This window comes from Papio anubis, chromosome 7 (genome assembly GCF_008728515.1).
Source record: "Papio anubis isolate 15944 chromosome 7, Panubis1.0, whole genome shotgun sequence".
NCBI lineage: Eukaryota > Metazoa > Chordata > Mammalia > Primates > Cercopithecidae > Papio > Papio anubis.
The window spans coordinates 53626615-53647305 of record NC_044982.1 but is presented as its reverse complement, the minus strand read 5'-3'; the positions used below and the strand labels follow the sequence as shown (position 1 = coordinate 53647305).

General features: G+C 39.5%; 1 protein-coding gene across 6 annotated transcripts in view; it reads right to left on the bottom strand.

Moving 5' to 3' along the window:
- Positions 1 to 5900: 5900 nt before the first annotated feature.
- The window catches only part of FERMT2 (fermitin family member 2), a 95341-nt gene continuing 80550 nt past the window's right edge, over positions 5901 to 20691 (bottom strand). For 2 of the 6 annotated variants that reach the window (XM_031668099.1, XM_031668101.1), the window contains 5 exons: positions 13074 to 13180; positions 12720 to 12941; positions 8666 to 8790; positions 8210 to 8351; positions 5903 to 7166 (listed from right to left, as the gene is read on the bottom strand). In XM_031668099.1, the coding sequence (XP_031523959.1) occupies positions 6993 to 7166; positions 8210 to 8351; positions 8666 to 8790; positions 12720 to 12941; positions 13074 to 13180 (770 nt within the window). In that variant the 3' untranslated portion in view covers positions 5903 to 6992. Of the gene's footprint in view, positions 7167 to 8209; positions 8352 to 8665; positions 8791 to 9335; positions 9357 to 9889; positions 9914 to 12719; positions 12942 to 13073; positions 13181 to 20691 lie in introns of all 6 variants that reach the window. The other 4 variants (XM_031668096.1, XM_031668098.1, XM_031668100.1 and 1 more) reach the window with 4 other exon arrangements.

Below are 20691 nucleotides of genomic sequence, written 5' to 3'. Positions count from 1 at the left end.
TAAGAATCTTTTAAAATTACAGAACCACCAAGAGTCTTTTAAAAATACAGTAGTTTTCTACATAATATAAAAAAATGTTTTTTTAAAGAAAAAATTTAAGAATCTTGGACATTAAAATAGTTTAATCATATTATGTATCTTCTGCATCTAGATGTTTTCGTTCAGCATCAGATTGAGATTCATCCGTGTTGTTTTGTGCATTGGCATTTTATTCATTGCTGTTTTGATTCCATCTTAGGACTGGATTATAATTTAGTCTATTGTTGAGACATTTGATTGTTCCTAGTTTCTTCCTGTTATAACTTGTGTGCTTTGCATATTCTTGTGCTTGTCTCCTGGTGTATATGGGCAGGAGTTTCCCCAGGGTGTTTGTAAACCTTGCAGTGGAATTTCATGGGGGTTGGATAAATAGAATTTTACCAGATGATGTCAAAGTGTTTCTGAAGTGCTCTGTTCCAATTTATACTCCCACCAACAATATGTATTCCAATGATTCCATACTTGATAGTCAGATTTAAAATATTTTACTAATATGGGTAGATCTGAAACTGTACTTTAATTGTACTTAAAATTTATTTCTCCCATATTTTCCAGAATACTAGTGAAGTTGAACAGGTTTTCATGTATTTATTGGCCATTTCAGGTTTCCTGTCTTGTGAAATAGCGAATGTTTTGTACATTTCTCGTTTGATTGATCTGTGTGCGGGTTCATTTTCTGGATACCAATTCTTTGTCAATTATGTGTTGCAAATATCCTCTCAATTGGACTTGCCTTTTACTCTCTACAGCAGCTTCATAGTTCTCATTAATGTAATCAGTTTGTACTATTTGTGCCTCAACACAAAATATCTTTCCCCAATGTCATATAAATGATCTGTCATCTTTTAAAAGTTGTGTGGTTTTGCCGTTCACATCCAAGACTTTGACCCATTTGGAATCGATTTGGACTTCTACATACAGGTATGAGGTTGTAGTCCAAATTCTTGCTTCGTAAAGATAAGCACCAGCACCATTCACTGGGAAGCCCTTTTGTTTTGTCCCAATCTGCATGGCCAGCTCTGAGAAACCAAGTGTCTGTATGTGCGCAGATATATTCTGGAGTTTCTGTTTGAATTCTCTAGTTGTTTTATTGATCTCTGTGCCAACGCTACACTTGCAATATATTTTACACTACTTGTTATCTAGTAAGGCGAGTCCCCTCACCTATTGTTTAGGAATGTTTTGGCTATCCTGGCCCCTTGCTCTTCTGTTTTCCCAGTGTTCCTTCTAATTGGATTTATAATATGGCCAGCAAGACATAAACAAGGTTGTTTAAATACACCGACCCGTAAACCTGACAGTAAATGTGTTCACTTGAATCTCACTTGTCATAAAGGTCACAAAATTGAGATCTGAGATGAGAATTTTATGCTCAGACCTCCTCTTTATCATGCAGTATCTGCAAACCGTATTAATACAGATACGATTTTAAACTTGTTTGGTTGGCTGTGCTGTTTTTAATCACAAATTTAATTAACATTGAACTTGGACCACTTCCCTGAGCAGTAAGACAGATAATGCCTGGCCAGTGAAGCCACATGAGGCTATAATTAGATTTCATGAAACAATGGTCTCAAATTATTTTAAGCGCTTGTAATTTTTACTAATATGCAGGCCCATGAACAAACATCAAAAGGGAAACCCAATTGAGTGTGTGTGTGTGTGTGTGTGTGTGTGTGTCTGCTGATAACTGTTTCTTTAGGGAATTTTAATGTACACATTCAGCCTGGGAAACTTTGTACTGTTTATTAAATGAAGCAGAGAAAACAAGAGAGGATCAACACAGCAGGAAATAAGGTCACCAGATAAGGCTTTTTGGCTACTGCTTCCTGTTCTGGGTAGCTCTGCAATTCACTCTGAGAATTTTACTCCCTTTACCCAGATTGCAAATTTCCCATTTCCTGTCACTTATCTCTGCCACCTCCCTCATTCTTGAGCTGCCAGACCAAAACAGTTCAAACAGATAAAGGCACAGTTAATTTGTTGAAGAGAACAGAGCTCTCTAGTAAACAACTTTTTCCTGGATCTTACTTTGTAGAGATGACTGGAAATATATCAGCAGAGTAAGAGTTGGATCAGCTTATTGTACTATGTTCATTAGGTCTACACCAATGTAGCAAGTCAACTCATCCTTGCCTTTCTTCCACCATTTATAGGACAAAAAGAGGTGACGATGCAATAGCTCCAAAAACATTTTGTGAGTGATGGATTTTTAACTCAGTGTCTATGTTTTTAGAATTAAGGAGAGAGAAGATGGCAGCTGTGCAGGGTTATCCATTCAGTATCAGTGATGTGGTATGTCACAAAGGGATGGATTTCAGAAAGCCTTATGCTCAGACTTTCTGAATTATTGAAGTGATGAGTGAAGACGTTAACATGTTTTAACTGATGAGTGTAAAACAGCTGTGTCATTGATCAAACTTAGTTATAAGGGAGGCTGTGCACAGTGGCTCATGCCTGTAATCCCAGTGCTTTGGGAGGCTGAAGAGGGAGGATCATCTGAGGTCAGGAGTTTGAGACCAGCCTGGCCAACAAGGCGAAACCCTGTCTCTACTAAAAATACAAAAATTAGCCAGGCGTGGTGGTGGGTGCCTGTAATCCCATGTACTCAGGAGGCTGAAGCAGGAGAACTGCTTGAACCCAGGAGGTGGAGGTTGCAGTGAGCTGAGATTGCACCACTGCACTCCAACCTGGGCGAGAGTGACACTCTGTTTCAAAAACAAGCCCAAAATGAAAAAACTTAGTTTTAAGGAATAGATATTATGATCTCACTACATCACTAACTGATCATTAAAAGCATCTTAAATAAGATTCAACATTTTTTTAAAAAGTAGAAATACAGTATACAGAATAACAGTATAGTCTGTGACATACTTGCTTTTTGTCCTCTGTAAGAGTAGAGGGTCAAGAATGGCAAGTGGCTTTTCCTTGATAAAGTTCATGTCTCTAGCTCCTTGATTTCGAAAGTTCAAGGCATGTAAAATATAATTTGTACTGAGTTGAGATTACTGATTAACTACATCACCATCAGGGGCTTCCAGCAGGTTTTTTTTTTTTTAGATTTTTTTTTTTAGATTTTTTTTTTTTTGCACTACTGCACTCCAGCAGCGCAATCTCAGTTCACTGCAACCTCCACCTCCTGGGTTCAAGCCATTCTCTTGCCTCAGCCTCCTGAGTAGTTGGGGCTAATTTTTGTATTTTTAGTAGAGACGGGGTTTCACCATGTTGGCCAGGATGGTCTCAATCTCTTGACCTCGGCCTCCCAAAGTGCTGGGATTACAGGCGTGAGCCACCGCGCCCAGCCAGGGGCTTCCAGCAGGTTTCTAACCTGCTGATTTAAGGTAAAAAGTTGGATGGGAGCTAGGTTGGGGTCCTGTCACCAGTGCTTTCATATCCACATGAGCTTGAGTCACATGGAGCAGAAAGCTGAACCTAGGTCTCTGAGTCCCAGCTGGTGTTCTCACAGACCTGTTCTTTCTAGAGGTCACTACTAATGGTGTTCTCAGAATTCATGTAAGGTTTGTTTTTACTACTACTAGATAGGGAGATGATTGGCCTTGGCAGTAATCATAGATGTCTGACTTTAAACAGGTCAGTTGGCCTCCTCTAGCCTCATCTATAAAATGATGAGGCTGGACTGTATGCATCCTTGAGAGAATATGAGTACTTAGCATGCTTCCTATTGCATAGTTGGTGTCCAAAAAAAAGAGGTAGTTTGCTCTGTATTAAACTATACTGAGGCTACACAAACTCTTAGTTCTAATAATAATTCCTTTGGTTATTTGGTTTGGTTAATAATTTTGTTATTTCCAAAATAACTATCATTATATTCAATAAACCCATGTGTAAGTGATCCTAAGTAGGAACCATAGCACTGAGATCCAGTCCTCAAGGATGTAATGATTTGGATACTCTAGTTCCACAGAAGAACCAAATTCAACCAAATCCTCAAACATGTAATAATTTGTTAGGGGCGACATGATATACTCAACCATAATAAGGATGATCACTCTTTAGTTCCACAGAAGGACCAAATTCAATGGCAGTTCAGAAGAGGAAGAGAGTTTTTTGGCTGCAAGGAAACTTGAAAGTGTTTGTAGAAGAAAGAACACTTGAGTTTTTTTGTTTTTTTTTGGGGGGGGATGGAGTCTCACTTTGTCACCCAGGCTGGAGTGCAGTGGTGAAATCTTGGCTCACTGTAACCTCCGCCTCCTGGGTTCAAGCGATACTCCTGCCTTAGCCTCCCAAGTAGCTGGGACTACAGGTGTGCACTACCATGCCCGACTAATTTTTCTATTTTTAGTAGAGACGGGGTTTCATCATGTTGGCCAGGATGGTCTCGATCTCTTGACCTCTTGATCCTCCTGCCTCAGCCTCCCAAAGTGTTGGGATTACAGGCATAAGCCACTGTGCCTGGCTTTTTTTTTTTTTTTTTTTTTGAGATGGAGTGTTGCTCTGTTGCCCAGACTGGAGTGCAGTGGCACAGTATCAACTCGCTGCAACCTCCACCTCCCAGGTTCAAGCAATTCTCCTGCCTCAGACTCCCCAGTAGCTGGGATTACAAGTGTGTGCTACCATGCCCAACTAATTTTTGTATTTCTAGTAGAGATGGGGTTTCACCATCTTGACCAGGATGGTCTTGAACTCCTGACCTCGTGACCCACCCACCTCAGGCTCCCAAAATGCTGGGATTACAGGTGTGAGCCACTGCGCCAGGCCCACTTGACCTTTTTCTAAAATGCTAGACAGATGAGGTGTAGACAGGTACAAACTGGACGAAGGTCCAGGACTAGACATTCCAGACTTGGTCCAGGACTAGACATTCCAGATAGGGAGATGGGATGAGTGCAAAGTGGAGAATGTGAGCTGCCCAGCTGGACTGCAATGCAGATTGTTGGGAGATAAGGATGAAAATGTGGGCTGGGAAACCATACAAAACCTCTGAGCACTTTACTTTGGCTTTTATCCTGTAGGCAATAAGAAGTCATTAGAGCTGAAATGCAGTCAGTGCTATGTTGGGGCTGGATTAATCTCAAAATCACTGGGAGGGCAGCAGGGCAAACTAGAGGTGGGGCAATCAGCACAGAGGCTATTCTCACTTGCGTGGAAGCCATGGGACTAGAAAGCACTTGAATAGGTGTGGTTTCAATGAATGTTTTGGGGCTTTCGGTAAGTGACATGCAAGTTGCTAAATATTCAAGTTGGTGACTTGCACAGTCACTTACTAAAGATGAGGAAAGGGAGTATATTTTAAAACGTTTAGTGGAAAGGTGCTCTTAAATTTTGGAGCAAGGCCTGTTATGGCTTTAGAGTGCAAAGAAAAGTCATGGAGAATGTGATCTCAGCCTTGTCTTAAGATGGTGCCACACTACAGCAGGCACAGGACAAAGAACTGAATTTGGATGATGGTGGCAGCAATGACAAGAGAAAAGATGCAAGGCTGTGTGAGGGGAAAATCAGGAATTGGTCTACATGCAAAGGGTAAAGGACTAAAAAGTCTTGAGTCTTGAATGATGACAGCAGTAATGACTGGCAGTAAATTCGTAAATGTATTTTTTTTTTGTAAAACAAGAATAATTTTGTTATTTAAAACAAACTCTGCCACAGCCAACTTCTATTTATAAGTACATTTCTAACATTTAGGTATTACACATTCATTTTTAAGTGTTAAGAAAATGAGGGCTTTTCAATTGAGGGGAAAGACTATCTTTGAGATAAAGTGTGTCTATCTGGCGATGATGTGGAATACTAACCAGTTGTTCTCACAAAATAACAACATGTAGGCAAAGCATTTCCAAAAGGCAGAAGTTCATTTCTACTAAATTGATACTATGTAAACATTAAAAACAAGTACAAAAATAACTATTAAATAAAAGTTTTGCTTTTATTTAAAATAAAATGCATTTATACAGTCTTTGAACCATGGATTATTGAACAATACTGGTAACCCACCTCTCCCTCGCACCCTTTTGGGCTATGTGAGCTAGGAATTTTCTGACTAGCACCAATACAGATTGTAACAGCGCAACAGACTAGAACATGGCCAGTCCAGGCATTAGAGTTAAGGACATTGTGGCAAATCATCATAATGAAGTCATTCTTAATTTAGTAGATATTAAAACTGCACATTAATTATATCTCTTAAAGGCATTTAATTAATGCAGAGATGCTACATTTAAGCCATTTGCTAGTTGTGAGTAGTTTTTAAAAAACTGTACAATTTTATAAAATTTGTGTTTGTACATTAGTTACACAAAATGCATACTTCATAGAACTTTACTTCATATTGTAATGCAAAGAGTTGCATATTTTAGGCAGACAGTGATTATGCTGGTGAATACTAAAAGTGTAATACAATATGGTGTAAAAATAAAAACACAAGACAATATACATAACATGCTTATTCAAGGACAAAAACAAATCAAGCACGACAGACTAATAGCATTTTCCTTCAAGGTCAAACACAATGACATTATTAAACATCAGGCCTCCTGCAAGCCTGATTTATTTGGGGGTGGGGGGAAGGAATTAAATGGCTACCAGAAGTAGGATATTTTAAAACATGATATCAAATTAAACATACATTAAAACACATGCATTAGACATGATAAATAGAGTTCATATAGGTTAAGGCCTGGATAGCTTTAAAATAGATGGCTTGTTTCTTACAGTTTGGCTAGCTTAAATCAGTGATGGTCTGTTCCTGATTTGTCCACTATTTCAGTTTTAAATTCATGGCCCTAAGGAATGTGTGCCAAATTCAAGTTTATTATATCCTGATAGATTAATAGTCGTGCTTGTTTAGTGCACATATTAACTGGTCTGGTAAGGCAAAGAAGTTTTCATGATAAAATGATAAATTTCAAGCTTACTTTATTAAGCAGCATATAACAAACAGCTTTTAAAGTTAAATATTGTTATGGCCGTGGAGTTTCATTAAACAGTATTTCTATTCACACCCAACCACTGGTAAGTTTGTAGAACATCTCTTCATCTAAACTCTCATTTTGGTCTTTTGCACGTGTTGAGAGAAATATGTAGCCACCAATGAATTCATGAACCACTTTGCAATCTACTTCAGTACAAATGAAGGACAATCGTACTTCATCTGCAAACTCTACGGTGACCTGGAACAAAAACAAGAATCATCAGTGCTGTCCCAAATGCCAGGTGGCGGGGTCCACACAAAACGACTCACACAACTACTGCGCTACTTAAAGCCTATCCCATCACAAAACACTTGTTGATCCTCAAATAATTAGTCTGTTTAAAACCTAAACTAGTAATGCCTTTAAGTCCCAAAGAAGAAGTTAAGTTTATTGCCCTTCCCCTACCCTTTTTTAAGTTTTCATGTTCTGAAAAGGAAGACTAGGAATGCAAGGGTTTTAGGTCATTCAGTTCTCAAATGGTCTCTGGCGATTCAATTAACGAGAATGCCTCTCTTCAAGTCCTGGAGGAAAGCCTCCTTCCTGTGTTTTAATATTTGCTTCAGATATTTAAACTTTAGGTATCACGTTTGAGTATTTCAGAAATATAAGATTCTTTGAAGCAACATGAATTGATACAATAAATCCAATATGATCCTAAACCAAATGACTTATTAGTAAAAGACTGTTCAATTTAAATGATATTCGTGTACTCCAAGACCAGGGGCAACATGACGTACAGTGGTAAATGTGCCAGGTTTTTAAGCCTAAAGCATCTGAGTTTGAAATGACTCTGTAGTTACTTTGTGCGTGGTCACAGACAATGGTGGCCCTCAAGCCTCTATATTGCAGTGTCTTCATTTGTAACGTACGGTAATCCAACTACCTTAAAAGGCTGTAATGAGGCTTTGAGACGGGGTACTAATGTAAGCCTCCAGTATCATGTCTGGCACAGGGTAGGCATTCAACAAATAGTAGTTGCTATTTCGGAGTAGAAGGGCTTTATCCATTACAGAAAGACAAAAAGGGCAACATTCTAAGCAAATTATATGCTTAGAATTTTAGTAACTGGGTTAATTATGAAATAGGCAAATTTAAGTGAGAAATGAATAGTCAACTATGGTCTGTCTGTACTTTAAGAGGTGGTGGTACAAACAATCATCAGAATTTATAGGCCTTTTTATTTCTAATGTGCTAATTTGTATCAGAAGAACTATATTCAAGTAACATTGTGACGAGTTTACCATTTTGATTTCCCAGTTGACATTCCACTGTTTCATGTTGCTGAAGCGCCATGTTTTAATTGCATCTCCGGTGCTGGCATCCATCCGAATCAGTCTGTTGTATGCAATTCCAATAAGTTCTTCTTTTTTGCCCCCTTGGAACCTATAATATTTAAGAAAAGAACAGTTACAACATGTCGTGGGGGAACATGTTGGACTGCTTTTCTTCAAGGTAAGTGTTCTCTAACCCTAAAAGAGTGCTATTCCCTTAGTAGTAAAACAAACACAATTATCTTGAATTTTTAATGTAGAAATTAAAAGCTTACAAAATACATTCTAACAGTCTTTGAATTCTACTGTAATATGAGTTAATGGGTCTACATAGGTATGCTTTAAATGTTTAATATCTAATTACATGACATAGATGAAGCAAAAATGCAGATTAAGGTTTACACATAGATGCTTAGAACCACTGACCTTGCAATGAAGTGTGTGATGCCAAATTCAGGTAATGACTGCCAAGCTTGAATAAATCTCATCTTGGCTTCAATTAGACTCATCTGAGCTACATTCTGATGGGCCTCCAAGATTCTCGCTGTTATCTAAACATGATTAAACATCACCTTTACCATTGAACATTATTCTCTCATGGGACAATCGAGACAAAAGATCAAAAGATTGAATTACGTACCCCGTACCCCAAAATCACATTGTAAGAGTTGAAATCAAAATATCTGAAGCTACATTTGGAAATTTTAATAATGTATTATATAATGATTTTTCAAAATAAGTCTTCATTTCAGTTTTCATATATCAACAAAAAGTACTATTAGGAGTACACAGTTGCCACACTTGAGACATATTTCAAATGCATACAGATAACGGTACTACTATTATAGAACAGCACATTCGAATCCACATATAGATGAGTTTTAATTAAATTTAGCACTATGTCTATAATCAGAATGAATACCTGGAATACAAGTTTCTAGCAGGATTATCTGTTAGCAGCTTTAAGGTACTTGAAATCACCGTAATCATTTTTATTTTAAATTTCACTACGGGAGTAAATTTCATGAGGGAAGGTTGTGGCTATGAATTTTTTTTTATTCTTCTTTTTCTTTTTTGGTAAATATGGAGAACTTACCAAATCTCTTACATAGCCTGGCTGTAGATGGCAATGCGAGGAAAGAAAAAGGAAGCAGAAAGAAAAAAAAAGGCAATCAGAAAAAATGGCAATGAAGCAAAGAAAAAGTTGCGGTCACCTGCAAACCAAAATTCCAGCCAAAAGTCATGCAAAAAACTACTTTAGGTAGAAACCAAGCAAAGTAAATGCAAGAATGAAAAATGAAAATGAGGAAGCAGCAATTACTTTCCATTTAGAACACTGAGAAACACTCCACATTATTTTAGAATGTTAAATGTTACTAAAGAACCTAAGGGTAGAAATTTGTAGGGAGAAAATAAAAAGAACAAATATTTCTTTCCCCCTACATCATATACCCAGTTCTCACTGGTTAGGATAAAGCCAATTATTTTAGTAGCAAAATAAAAGTATTCAAAAGCCTTTAAAGTTTTCTCAGATTTAGTCAGATAATGATCCATGCACTGCTTTTCAGAAATAAGAATTTGAAGGCATAAAATAAGTGCAGTGCCCATCTGTTTCTTTTCTTACACAAGAAAAACAAACCCCTCAGTTACCATGTGTTTTTTGCATCCTTTTTCCTGGAAGGGAAAATAAAGAGATGCCGTATACTACATGAGGAATTTCGGCTTTATGGCATTAGTCATTTCCATTTAGATTAACATAAATCAACATATAGAATAATTCTTCAAAATTTAAAAAGCCAGTTTGAGAGTCATATTTGTTTAAAAATACCCATAGAGTATTTAGTTAATATATGTATAATTGAAGGGAATTAAAGTAGGTTAAATACAACAGGTTATTTTGATGGACCCAAAAGAAAACTACCAGTCGATATGCCCTGGAAGGGAAGAATGTCCTTGTGGCCTGCACATCTTCCTACAGACTCCAGAATGCAACTGGATATAGCTTAATAATTACTGAGCACTACGTCCAGAGTGACTAGTGTGGTGCCTGACACACAGTAGCAACTAAGCTTCTGAGGATCACTACTTACTAGGCGCCAGGGCAGTAATATCTGGAAACAATTTTCTTTTTTTCCTGAGACAGAGTTTCACTCTTATTGCCCAGGCTGGAGTGTGATGGCTCACTGCAACCTCTGCCTCCCAGGTACAGGCGATTCTCCTGCCTCAGCCTCCCCAGTAGCTGGCATTATAGGCATGCACACCACCATGCCTGGCTAATTTTTGTATTTTTAGTAAAGATGGGGTTTCACCATGTTGGCCAGGCTGGTCTCAAACTCTTGACCTCAAGTGATCCGCCTGCCTCGGCCTCTCAAAAAGTGCTGGGATTACAGGCGTGAGCCACTGTGCCTGGCCAACAATTTGTAAGTCTATTCCAGCAAAGTGTGGTGGCTCACGCCTGTAATCCCAGTGCTTTGGGAGGCCAAGGCAGGCGGATCACTTGAGCTCAAGAGTTTGAGACCAGCCTAAGCAACACAGCGAGAGCTCGTCTCTACAAAAAACACAAAAATTAGCCTGGAGTGGCAGTGTGTGCCTGTGGTTCTAGTTACTAGGGAGGCTGAGGTAGGAGGATTGCTTGAGCCTGGGAGATGGAGGCTGCAGTGAGCTTGAGCTATGATGGTGCCACCGCACTCCAGCCTGGGAGACAGAGCAAGACTCTGCCTCAAAAATAACAAAATACACACCAAAAACCTAACCTATCACTCTGGTGAGAGAAAGTAGGGTTAAAAATGTGCATTTGATTAGATGGCAACATGAAAGGCAAGGCCAGAAGGATCTTTAACCATGGACCACACACAAACTGTCCTCCTGTCAGTTAAAAGATGAATCCTCATCTTTGTTCTCAGGAGAATTTTCAGTTGATAGTTTCTAGTCAAGAACTATCATTTAAAAGGCTTCTGAGAAAACAAATAGTTGACAGTGAAAACAATGTGTGGCAGTTCTCGTTTAAGCTCGTCTATCTCCCTGATACCTTACTGTGAAATGATAAAACTCGTCAGGTTTGAAATTACTTATTGCCTTTGAAGGCAAATATATTCACTTTTAGAAACAAGATTCTGTATAAATAATTTTAAAATGAAATAACTACGAATATGAAAAATGAAATTAGCACTTGCTTTACTTTCCCTTTTTAACTTACAATCTACATTCCACACAGTTCCCCAGGGCAGCATTTCCTCCATTCCTTACTACTCCCACATCATATGACCGTGGGATAAACAATTTCTAGGCTTACACAACCTCTGAGACTTAAAGACAAATACTCTGTGATTAAAACCTCTGAACATTCAGGTAGAAATAATTTCAGACCCATATAATCAATATTATATTTAAAGTTAAGGAATTAGTAAGTGTTCTGGGCATTTCATTGAGCCTTTTCAGTATGTTTTAAAATTACTCCTTAACAAAGATTAAAGTACAATTAGATAAAAACAAAATATTTATTTTAAAGGTCTTCATCCCCCCCCACCCCCAAATTGAAGCCTTTTCCTTTTATGGCATGATGTTCGGTGCAGAGAATACCAGGGCCTATCCCAAGTGAAATTCCCCTGTAAAGGACTTTTATGTTGTACCAAAGAACCGTTTTCCTAAGTAGCAACCCTTTTATGGTATTAATTTCCAAAGAAAAGAATTCTAAACAGAGTGGACAAAAGCAAATTTCAATGAAAATTTACCAAACTGTGTGACTATGTATAAAATTTTGGTTAGGTTCTGACTGATAATGTTAAGAAAAGACACGGCTAAAAATGTACTCTTGTAAAGTTTCATTCTAAAGTTGGAAAAGCCCATTTCAACAATAGTTGGTATTATGAATTTTGTTGGGAAATGCTGGCTGCACTTTACGTCACATTTACTTAATTATATAAGGAATAAAATTAAATAAATTAAGGAACACAAAGCATTGAGACCATATTCAATTCCTTAAAATGTCTGAAAGAACATCATCATGTTAACAGAATGATTTCTGCAAGTTGTTTAGAGTAAGTTCTCAACTATCCTGCCTCCTTATTAAAATGATAAAGATTTGTTTTAAATGACCAATTTAAACTTGACTAAAGGTTACTTTATTTCCTACAGGTTGAGTATCCATTATCCAAAATTTTTGGGACCAGAAGTGTTTTGGGTTTCAGATATTTTTGGATTTTGGAATATTTGCATTACACTTACCGGCTGAGGATCCCAAATCTGAAATCCAAAATGTGCCAATGAGCATTTGAGAGTCATGTTGGCACTCAAAAAGTTTCAGATTTTGTAGGATTTCAGAAGTTCCGATTAGGGATACTCTTATCTGTATTTTATATTCTAACCATCTGACATAATATTAAGACTAAAAAGTTTTGTTTAAGAGGGGAAAAACAAGGTCATGTATAAAATTATAAGAACCGACCAGCAGAAAACAGATGAAGTAAAATGAAGCAAGTACCTGCTTGTTCTTATACTTTTTTAGATAGCGGGGAGACACCAAACATTCAGGATTTATATCAGTCGTGATCTGCTCTGGTATTAACTGAGGATCTGGGTTTAAATGCTGCATCTTCAGAAAGGAAAGAATATTTTGAACTTCTAAGTTGTAAGAACTGTCCGCCATGGTCTTGCCTTTGGAGGCTAATCTGCAGGCTGCCATCCAATGTGCATACTGTTTTTCCTGGAGAAAAGAAATAGTGATGTGTGCAATGTATCACGAGACAGGTCTTTCAAGTATAAAATATAAGGATGACTGGTCAACTCATTTAGAAATCCAAGAAAATTGAAGTGTATTTTTAACTGAAAGACTTACATTGTCACAACGAAGCCAGATTTCATTCATGCCCTCTGCAACTGGAATCAGGAGTTTAATGTTAAATTTTTGGCCCGAAATGTTTACATCTGGGGTAACTTCACATCCTGTAACAAAAAATTTTTAATTATCAAAATGGCTAAATTTACTTTTAAGAAATCTCAAGTCAATATAAGCAGCTCTCATTTTGTGGCATCTTAACATGTTGGATTTTGCCATAGTATTTTATGAAGGCATCTGCTGCAGAAGATAATATATACATTTACTTGGGAAGCTGGAATGAAAATAAGCCGGGCATGGTGGCTCACGCCTGTAATCCCAGCCCTTTGGGAGGCCAAGGTGGGTGGATCACCTGAGGTCAGGAGTTTGAGACCAGCTGACCAAATGGTGAAACCATGTCTCCACTGAGTACAAAAAATGACTGAGGTCAGGAGATGGAGACCATCCTGGCTAACACACGATGAAACACCATCTTTACTAAAACTACAAAAAACTTAGCGGGCACCTGTAGTCCCAGCTACTTGGGAGGCTGAGGCAGAATGGCGTGAACCTGGGAGGGGGAGCCTGCAGTGAGCGGAGATGCGCCACTGCACTCCAGCCTGGGCGACAGAGCGAGACTGCGTCTCAAACAAAACAATACAAAAACAAACAAAAAATTAGCCAGGCATGACGGTGGACACCTGTAATCTCAGCTACTTGGGAGGCTGAAGCAGGAGAATCGCTTGAACCCGGCAGGTGGAGGTTGCAGTGAGCTGAGATCGTGCCGTTGCACTCCAGCCTGGGCAACAAAAGCAAAACTGTGTCTCTTAAACAAACAAACAAACAAACAAAAACTCTATTCAGAATTTCACTTTGTAGGAGGCTTTACGGAAGGCAGTGCAGATTTACTGAACTAGGTGTTAGATGATGGCATAACAGCTGGCATAAACAAGTAGTAACAGTATAATAAATACAGCAACGTAGAGCTCTGCAGAGAGACGTGGGTTCCAGGCTTTTCTTTGTCACTTATTAATAATTACGGGCCATTTAACTTACTTAAGTCTACATTTCCTGACCTTGAACTCTACCTCACAGGGATGATTTAAGGATAAATAACACACATGTCGAAGCTTCCTAAAGCTTATTCCAATTGTCTGAGAATGACATGAACAAAGCACAGTGTCATACGATCATGCAATAGGCTCGATGAGGAAAATTTTAAACTGTTAGTAGGGCTTGCCTTTTCAATTGCTCTTGGCACAGAACATAAGATCATACACACTCCATATCCAGAAGAACAAATGTTAAAATTGTCATTTTCCCCCTCTACATAAATACTTTAGTATTAAATAAAAACACTTTAAATAAAGGAGAGGCCCTCTTTATTCTCCTCCCTAGCAACTCGTACCATGAATTTGGTAGATTCCCCTCTGCCCTTTGTTTTCTTTTTAAAATATTTACTACACACAAATGTCTTCTTTTATATCTCCTTTTATACAGGCTTTAGAACGATGAGAATGTGTGTGACAAACTGTTAAACATGCAAAGTTGAAACAGTTGTTTGAAAGTACACAATCTTTTGCACAAGTATCATTAATTCAAGAGGATTTACAGTATACAATTCCATAATAATTAGGCCTCTTTTAAGAAAACTAAACAGGGAGAGACAAAGTGGGTAGTAACTCAGGCACTAGTGTAGGCTCAGAGGCCTACACTGGGCCACATCTCAAACACCCATTCCATGCCACCTCAGCTACCTACTTCCACAGCAACCACTGGACTTCCTCAGTTACCCAATTAGTGTACTTCTGAAAGGTGAAATGCAAACAGCCGATTCTGATCACAATCTCTAATCCTAACTCTCATCAAACTCCTTCAGGAACCCTATCCTGCAACCCCTCCACTTTCTCCCCAACAGCAACAGAAGGAAGCAACAGCTCCCTCCTTCCCAATCCAGCCTGGACCACATTCACTGGACATCAACTCCAACGGCCGAGACTCACTGTATTCACATTATACATTCTCCTAGTAAAATCTGCCCCCTAGGTAAATAAATCCCTCTATCTTTTCCTTGCCTATACTCAGGCTGCTTAGCACTGCAAGATGGGAAGGAGCAAGTAAAAAAGGTTTCACTAGAGATTCATGGATACCAACCTCAACTGGGCCCTTTATGCTTGCATCCTTCTGTGCTTATACAGACATTTTCAACAATGCCTACTTCAAATCTTCTCAGACATCCTACAATGTCACTTAGTCTCAAGGGACAACTCCACCTCTTATGTCTCCAAGAAAATGAAAGCCACCAGAAGTTAAGTCCATCCATTTCCTGCCACCCTAGAAGATAAACTGAGCTGTCCTTGCTTCCACACAGTGCGAGAGGCATCCCTCATCCTCCAGCTTTCCTATCCAAGTGGGCTGAGTTCATTACCATCCCAGGAACCCTGCTCCACCACCGAGATCCTCTCTCTCAGACACCAGATTTCCTTCTTCCTACTGCCACATTTCCATCAGCATTTAATTTCCTCGAATCTCTCCCATCTTATACCACAACATACCTCCCTTTTCTGTTACCTCTTTCCCCCTTCCTTGTCATAGATAAGGTTCATTAAAAAGCTTTGTCTCCTCTGTCTCTCTCTCTTTTTTTTAATAGAGACAGGGTTTCACCATGTTGCCCAGGCTGTTCTCAAACTCCTGGTCTCAAGCAATCCACCACCGGCCTTGGTCTCCCAAAATGTTGAGATTACCAGCATGAGCCACCGTGCCATCTCTTATCTACTTCTCAATGATTGTACTTTGGCTCCATATTCAATAAACCACTGAAGTCTACTCAGTTTGTTCTTATCAAGGTCACGAACCACATGGCTAGATACTATGCTGGCCTAACTACCTTACTTTACTACAGTATTGGACACTGTTGACTACTCTGTCCTTTTAAAATGACTTTTATGTTAGCTTTCATCATACCTCATTGCCACAGTCTTCCTATGCATTTTTTTTTGTTTCCTTTGCAAGGTCCCGTTCTTCTAACCTGCCCTGTCTCTTAAACATGGGTGATCTGCAGGGTTCTGTTCTTCATCTTGTCTTCTCACATTTACAGACCACCATTCCAGTGGCTGCACTTAGCATTACTGCTAACTGCTATCCTATCAGCATCTGGAGCATGTGCATCTTTCCCCAACCCAATGTCTACAGGCTACCTCCAAACAGATATCCCATAGGCACCTTAAATTCAAAATATCCCCACATTAAACTCATGTTTTCCCCCAAACCCAGCTCGCTCTTCTACATTCTTATCTCAGTATCACACTATCCACTCAATGCACAAGTCAGAAAAATGACCCCACTTCGACCTCCTCCCAAATAAATCACCCAGACTATTGACCAAACTTCCTCAGTATCTATTCAGTCTGCCCCTTTTCTCATCTCATGTTGATTCTCTTAATTTGGATTACTATCATCTCTCTAAAATGACTCCTCTGCACCGTAACTGGTATAAATATGGATCTTGTCATTTTTGTGTTAATATTCTTTCAGTGACATGTCACTGCTGCCAGTTCAAAAAACAATCTCCTTACCATTTTTATCATCTAATGTCTGCCAGTTTCTTCTGCGACTATCTCTCATGTTAGCAGGAATCACATTCAATAGCTATTAAGGAAGTACTCATCCTTTCCCTTAAATTCTATATTCCAGCAGCACAAAACTCTCTGCAGTTGCTGGTGCTTTTCTTTAGGCTTTTTTTTTTTTTTTTTTTGAGATGGGGTCTGGCTATGTTGCCCAGGTTGGTCTTTAACTCTTGGGCTCAAGTGATGCTCCCATCTCAGCCTCCTGAGTAGCTGGAATTACAGGCATGTACCACTGTGCCTGGCTCTCTATCCCCAATGAAGTCTCTCCATCCTCACTGAAGGTTAAGCTATAGAGCACCCTTACCCCTTGCTCCTTTCCTTACTTTCCAAAGTACTATTTATTACGCCAATTGCAATTTTATCTCCCCAACATGCTCTAAACCACCTTGAGGATTGGGACTGTAAGTGGTTCTCCCTTGTATCTCTAGTACCCAGTAGTTTGTGGCACAGAAGTTCACTTAGTATTAGCTGAAACGAATTTTTAGAACTTTGCATTTTAGATCTCTATGAAGCCTTGGCATCCAGTCTAACACTCTCATTTCTCAGAAGAAGATATTATAGGCCCAGATATGCTATCTTTCCAAAATCACAGATCTAAACCAGGTGTAGTGGTGTACACCTCCAGTGTCAGCTACTCGGGAGGCTGAGGTGGAAGGATCACTTGAGCCCAAGAGTTGGAGATAAGCATGTACAACACAGTTTCAAAAAATGAAACAACAAAAATCACAGGGCTTGTTTAGTGGAAGAGCAGCATCTAGGCCATTTGATTATTGGTCAAGGTGTTATCAGTGTGGTGGTGCCCGTGATGAGTGTGATGATCAGTGTGATGAGTCCTTTCAGAGGACTTGGGAACAGCGGGATGAAAACTGAGAACAACTTATAAACTTATTATTTCCATGCCAGGACTTGACCTCTCAGTTATACAGAAAGAAGGTTAAGATGTAACAGGGACAGTGAGAACAGGGGCCAGAAGACAGATCTAGTCTCAAAGTCAACAGTGATCATTTATGCTGGTCCTGGGCCGCTGAAGAGGGAAGCAGGACAAGGCTGCGGTGGATCCTGAGGGCAGCAAAGAATGACTGACACCCAAAAGTGAAATGCCCGTGACTGAGGGAGGAAGGCAGTGAGCCTAATTAAGAGTTTCAGGTAAATTACAGAATTCCAACATGGGGGAACAGCAATTCTCTACCCAGGACTGAGTTTTTCTATTTTTTTTTTTTTAATTTGTGTAACTTTAAAAGCAACAATTTAAGTGACTACTAGGCAGAGCTCACGTACTAGGGTACAGATTTCAACACTGTGTTGAAATACAGTAAATCTATCCTAATGTACGATATACAGTCATACACTGCATAAAAGCATTTCAGTAAACAACAAACTGCATATATGACAGCGACAGTGCCTTCATAAGACTATAATGGAACTGAAAAATTCCTACTGCCTAGTGACACTGTAGCTGTCATAGTATCATAGCTCACATCTGTGTAAAAACTATTCTGCTGCCAGTCACAGAAAAACACAGCATGTACAATTACAAATAGTACATAATACCTGATAATGATAAATGTGTTACTGGTTTATGTATTTACTATGCTATTCTTTTTATCATTATTTTACAATGTACTTCTACTTAAATAAAAAAGTTAACTGTAAAACAGCCTCAGACAGGTCTTCAGGGGGATTCCAGAAGAAGGCATTGTTACCAGAGGAAATGATAGCTCCATGCTTGTTACTCCCCCTGAAGACCTTCCAGTGAGACAGGATGCAGAGGTGAAAGACAGTGATAATGATGAACCGGATCTCGTGGAGGTCTAGGCTAATGTGTGTGCCTGTGATTTAAGCTAACAAAAGGTTAAAAAAAAATTAAAAATCTAAATATAAGGCCGGGCGCAGTGGCTCAAGCCTGTAATCCCAGCACTTTGGGAGGCCGAGACGGGCGGATCACGAGGTCAGGAGATCGAGACCATCCTGGCTGACATGGTGAAACCCCGTCTCTACTAAAAAATACAAAAACTTAGCCGGGCGAGGTGGCGGGCGCCTGTAGTCCCAGCTACTCGGGAGGCTGAGGCAGGAGAATGGCGTAAACCCAGGAGGTGGAGCTTGCAGTGAGCTGAGATCCGGCCACTGCACTCCAGCCTCGGCGACAGAGCGAGACTCCGTCTCAAAAAAAAAAAAAAAAAAAATCTAAATATAAAAAAAGCATATAGAATAAGAATATAAAGAAAATATTTTTGTGTAGCTGTACAATGTTTAAGCTAAGTGTCATGAGAAAAGGGTCACGATGTTAAAAGTTGTTTCTAAAGTTACAGTAAGCAAAGGTTTGAAGAAAGAAAATTACTGAAGTTTTAAAATAAATTTCATGCAGCCTAAGAATACAGTATTTATAAAGTCTACAGTAATGTATAGTAATGTCCTAGGCCTTCACATTCACTCACCACCCACTCACACCCAGAGCAGCTTCCAGTCCTGCAAGCTCCATTCATGGAAACTGCTTTATACAAGTGTACCTTTTTTTTTTTTTTTTGAGACAGAATTTCACTCTTGTTGCCTAGGCTGGAGTGCAATGGCGTGATCTCGGCTCACTGCAACCTCTGCCTCCCAGGTTCAAGCGATTCTCCTGCCTCAGCCTCCCAAGTAGCTGGGATTACTGGCACGTGCCACCATGCCCGGCTAATTTTGTATTTTTAGTAGAGACGGGTTGGTCAGGTTGGTCTCCAACTTCCGACCTCAGGTGATCGCCAGCCTCGGCCTCCCAAAGTGCTGGGATTACAGGCATGAGCCACCATGCTCACCCAAGTTGTACCTTTTCTAGATTTAAATATGTTCAGATAACAAATACTACTGTGTTACCGTTGTCTACAGTATTCAGCACAGTAAAATGCTATACAGGTTGTAGCCTAGGAACAATCAGCTAAACCATACGCCTAGGGTGCAGTCGGCTATACCCTACAGCCTAGGTGTGCAGTCAGCTATACCATCTTGGTTTGTGTAAGTACACATACTCCATAATACTCACACAATGACAAGATTGCCTGGTGACACATTTCTCAGAATGTATCGCTACTGTTAAATGATACACGACGGTACCAAGTACAATTTAGAAATATGAATCAGGAAAAACACCTTTGTGTTTTAAGTGTTAAATGAAATTGTTTTGGTAGTCATTTTTGTGAAATCAGTCTGAAGCCCTTTTCCTTGGTGCTGTTGTCCACATCTGAGTACTTCGAGTTAGGCATATACTGCCTTACCTACAAAAATATGTGTACGTACAATGTACCCAAAGAAGAGATGGGCTGGGCCACTAGAAATAACTCTGGACTGGCTTGCCAAGGGTGGTGCAACCTTTGCTATTATCAAGCTGGTGGGAAACCAGGAGGCTATGGCTGCAGGCGTTAGCTCCAGTGCCGAGAAACACCTCCTTCCTTTCATTTTCTGTGTCTTAACTCTATTCCGAATTCAAGTCTCCCATGAATGCATCTGACTAGGATCTCAGTCTCACTGGAAATGAGTCTAGAAAGTGTATTTTAGTTTTTTAGTCTTTGCTCTAAGGGAAGATACAGTAAGAGGACTATGGAACAGACAGTGAGGAGCCAGCCGATTGACTGCATCATCCAAAAGGCATGCCAGGTGCCAAGGGTGTGTGCTCACGGGAGAGTGGTCCTCAGGGGATATAGCTTTCTGGAGGAAGTGGTATCTAAACTGAAAGCGAACCAGGTGATTTTATTGAAAAGTATTACCCCAAGTGAGAGGCTCATTAACGCTCTGCAAAGAAATCACAGCAGCAGAATGCCATCTATCTGCAGAAGAACCAGACTAATCTGGAGAGGAAATTCGCCTACCATCTGAGCCAGGCCATCATCAGATGAAAAAAGTGAAGGAGAAGTACAAAGAACCAACAGAAGAAATCAATGAAATAGGAAATTAAGCTGTAGCTCATAGACCTTACTGAAGAAAAGGAAAAACAAAATCCAAAACAAAGCCAATAGCTTAGCCTTCATCCAGGCTTAGCCCAG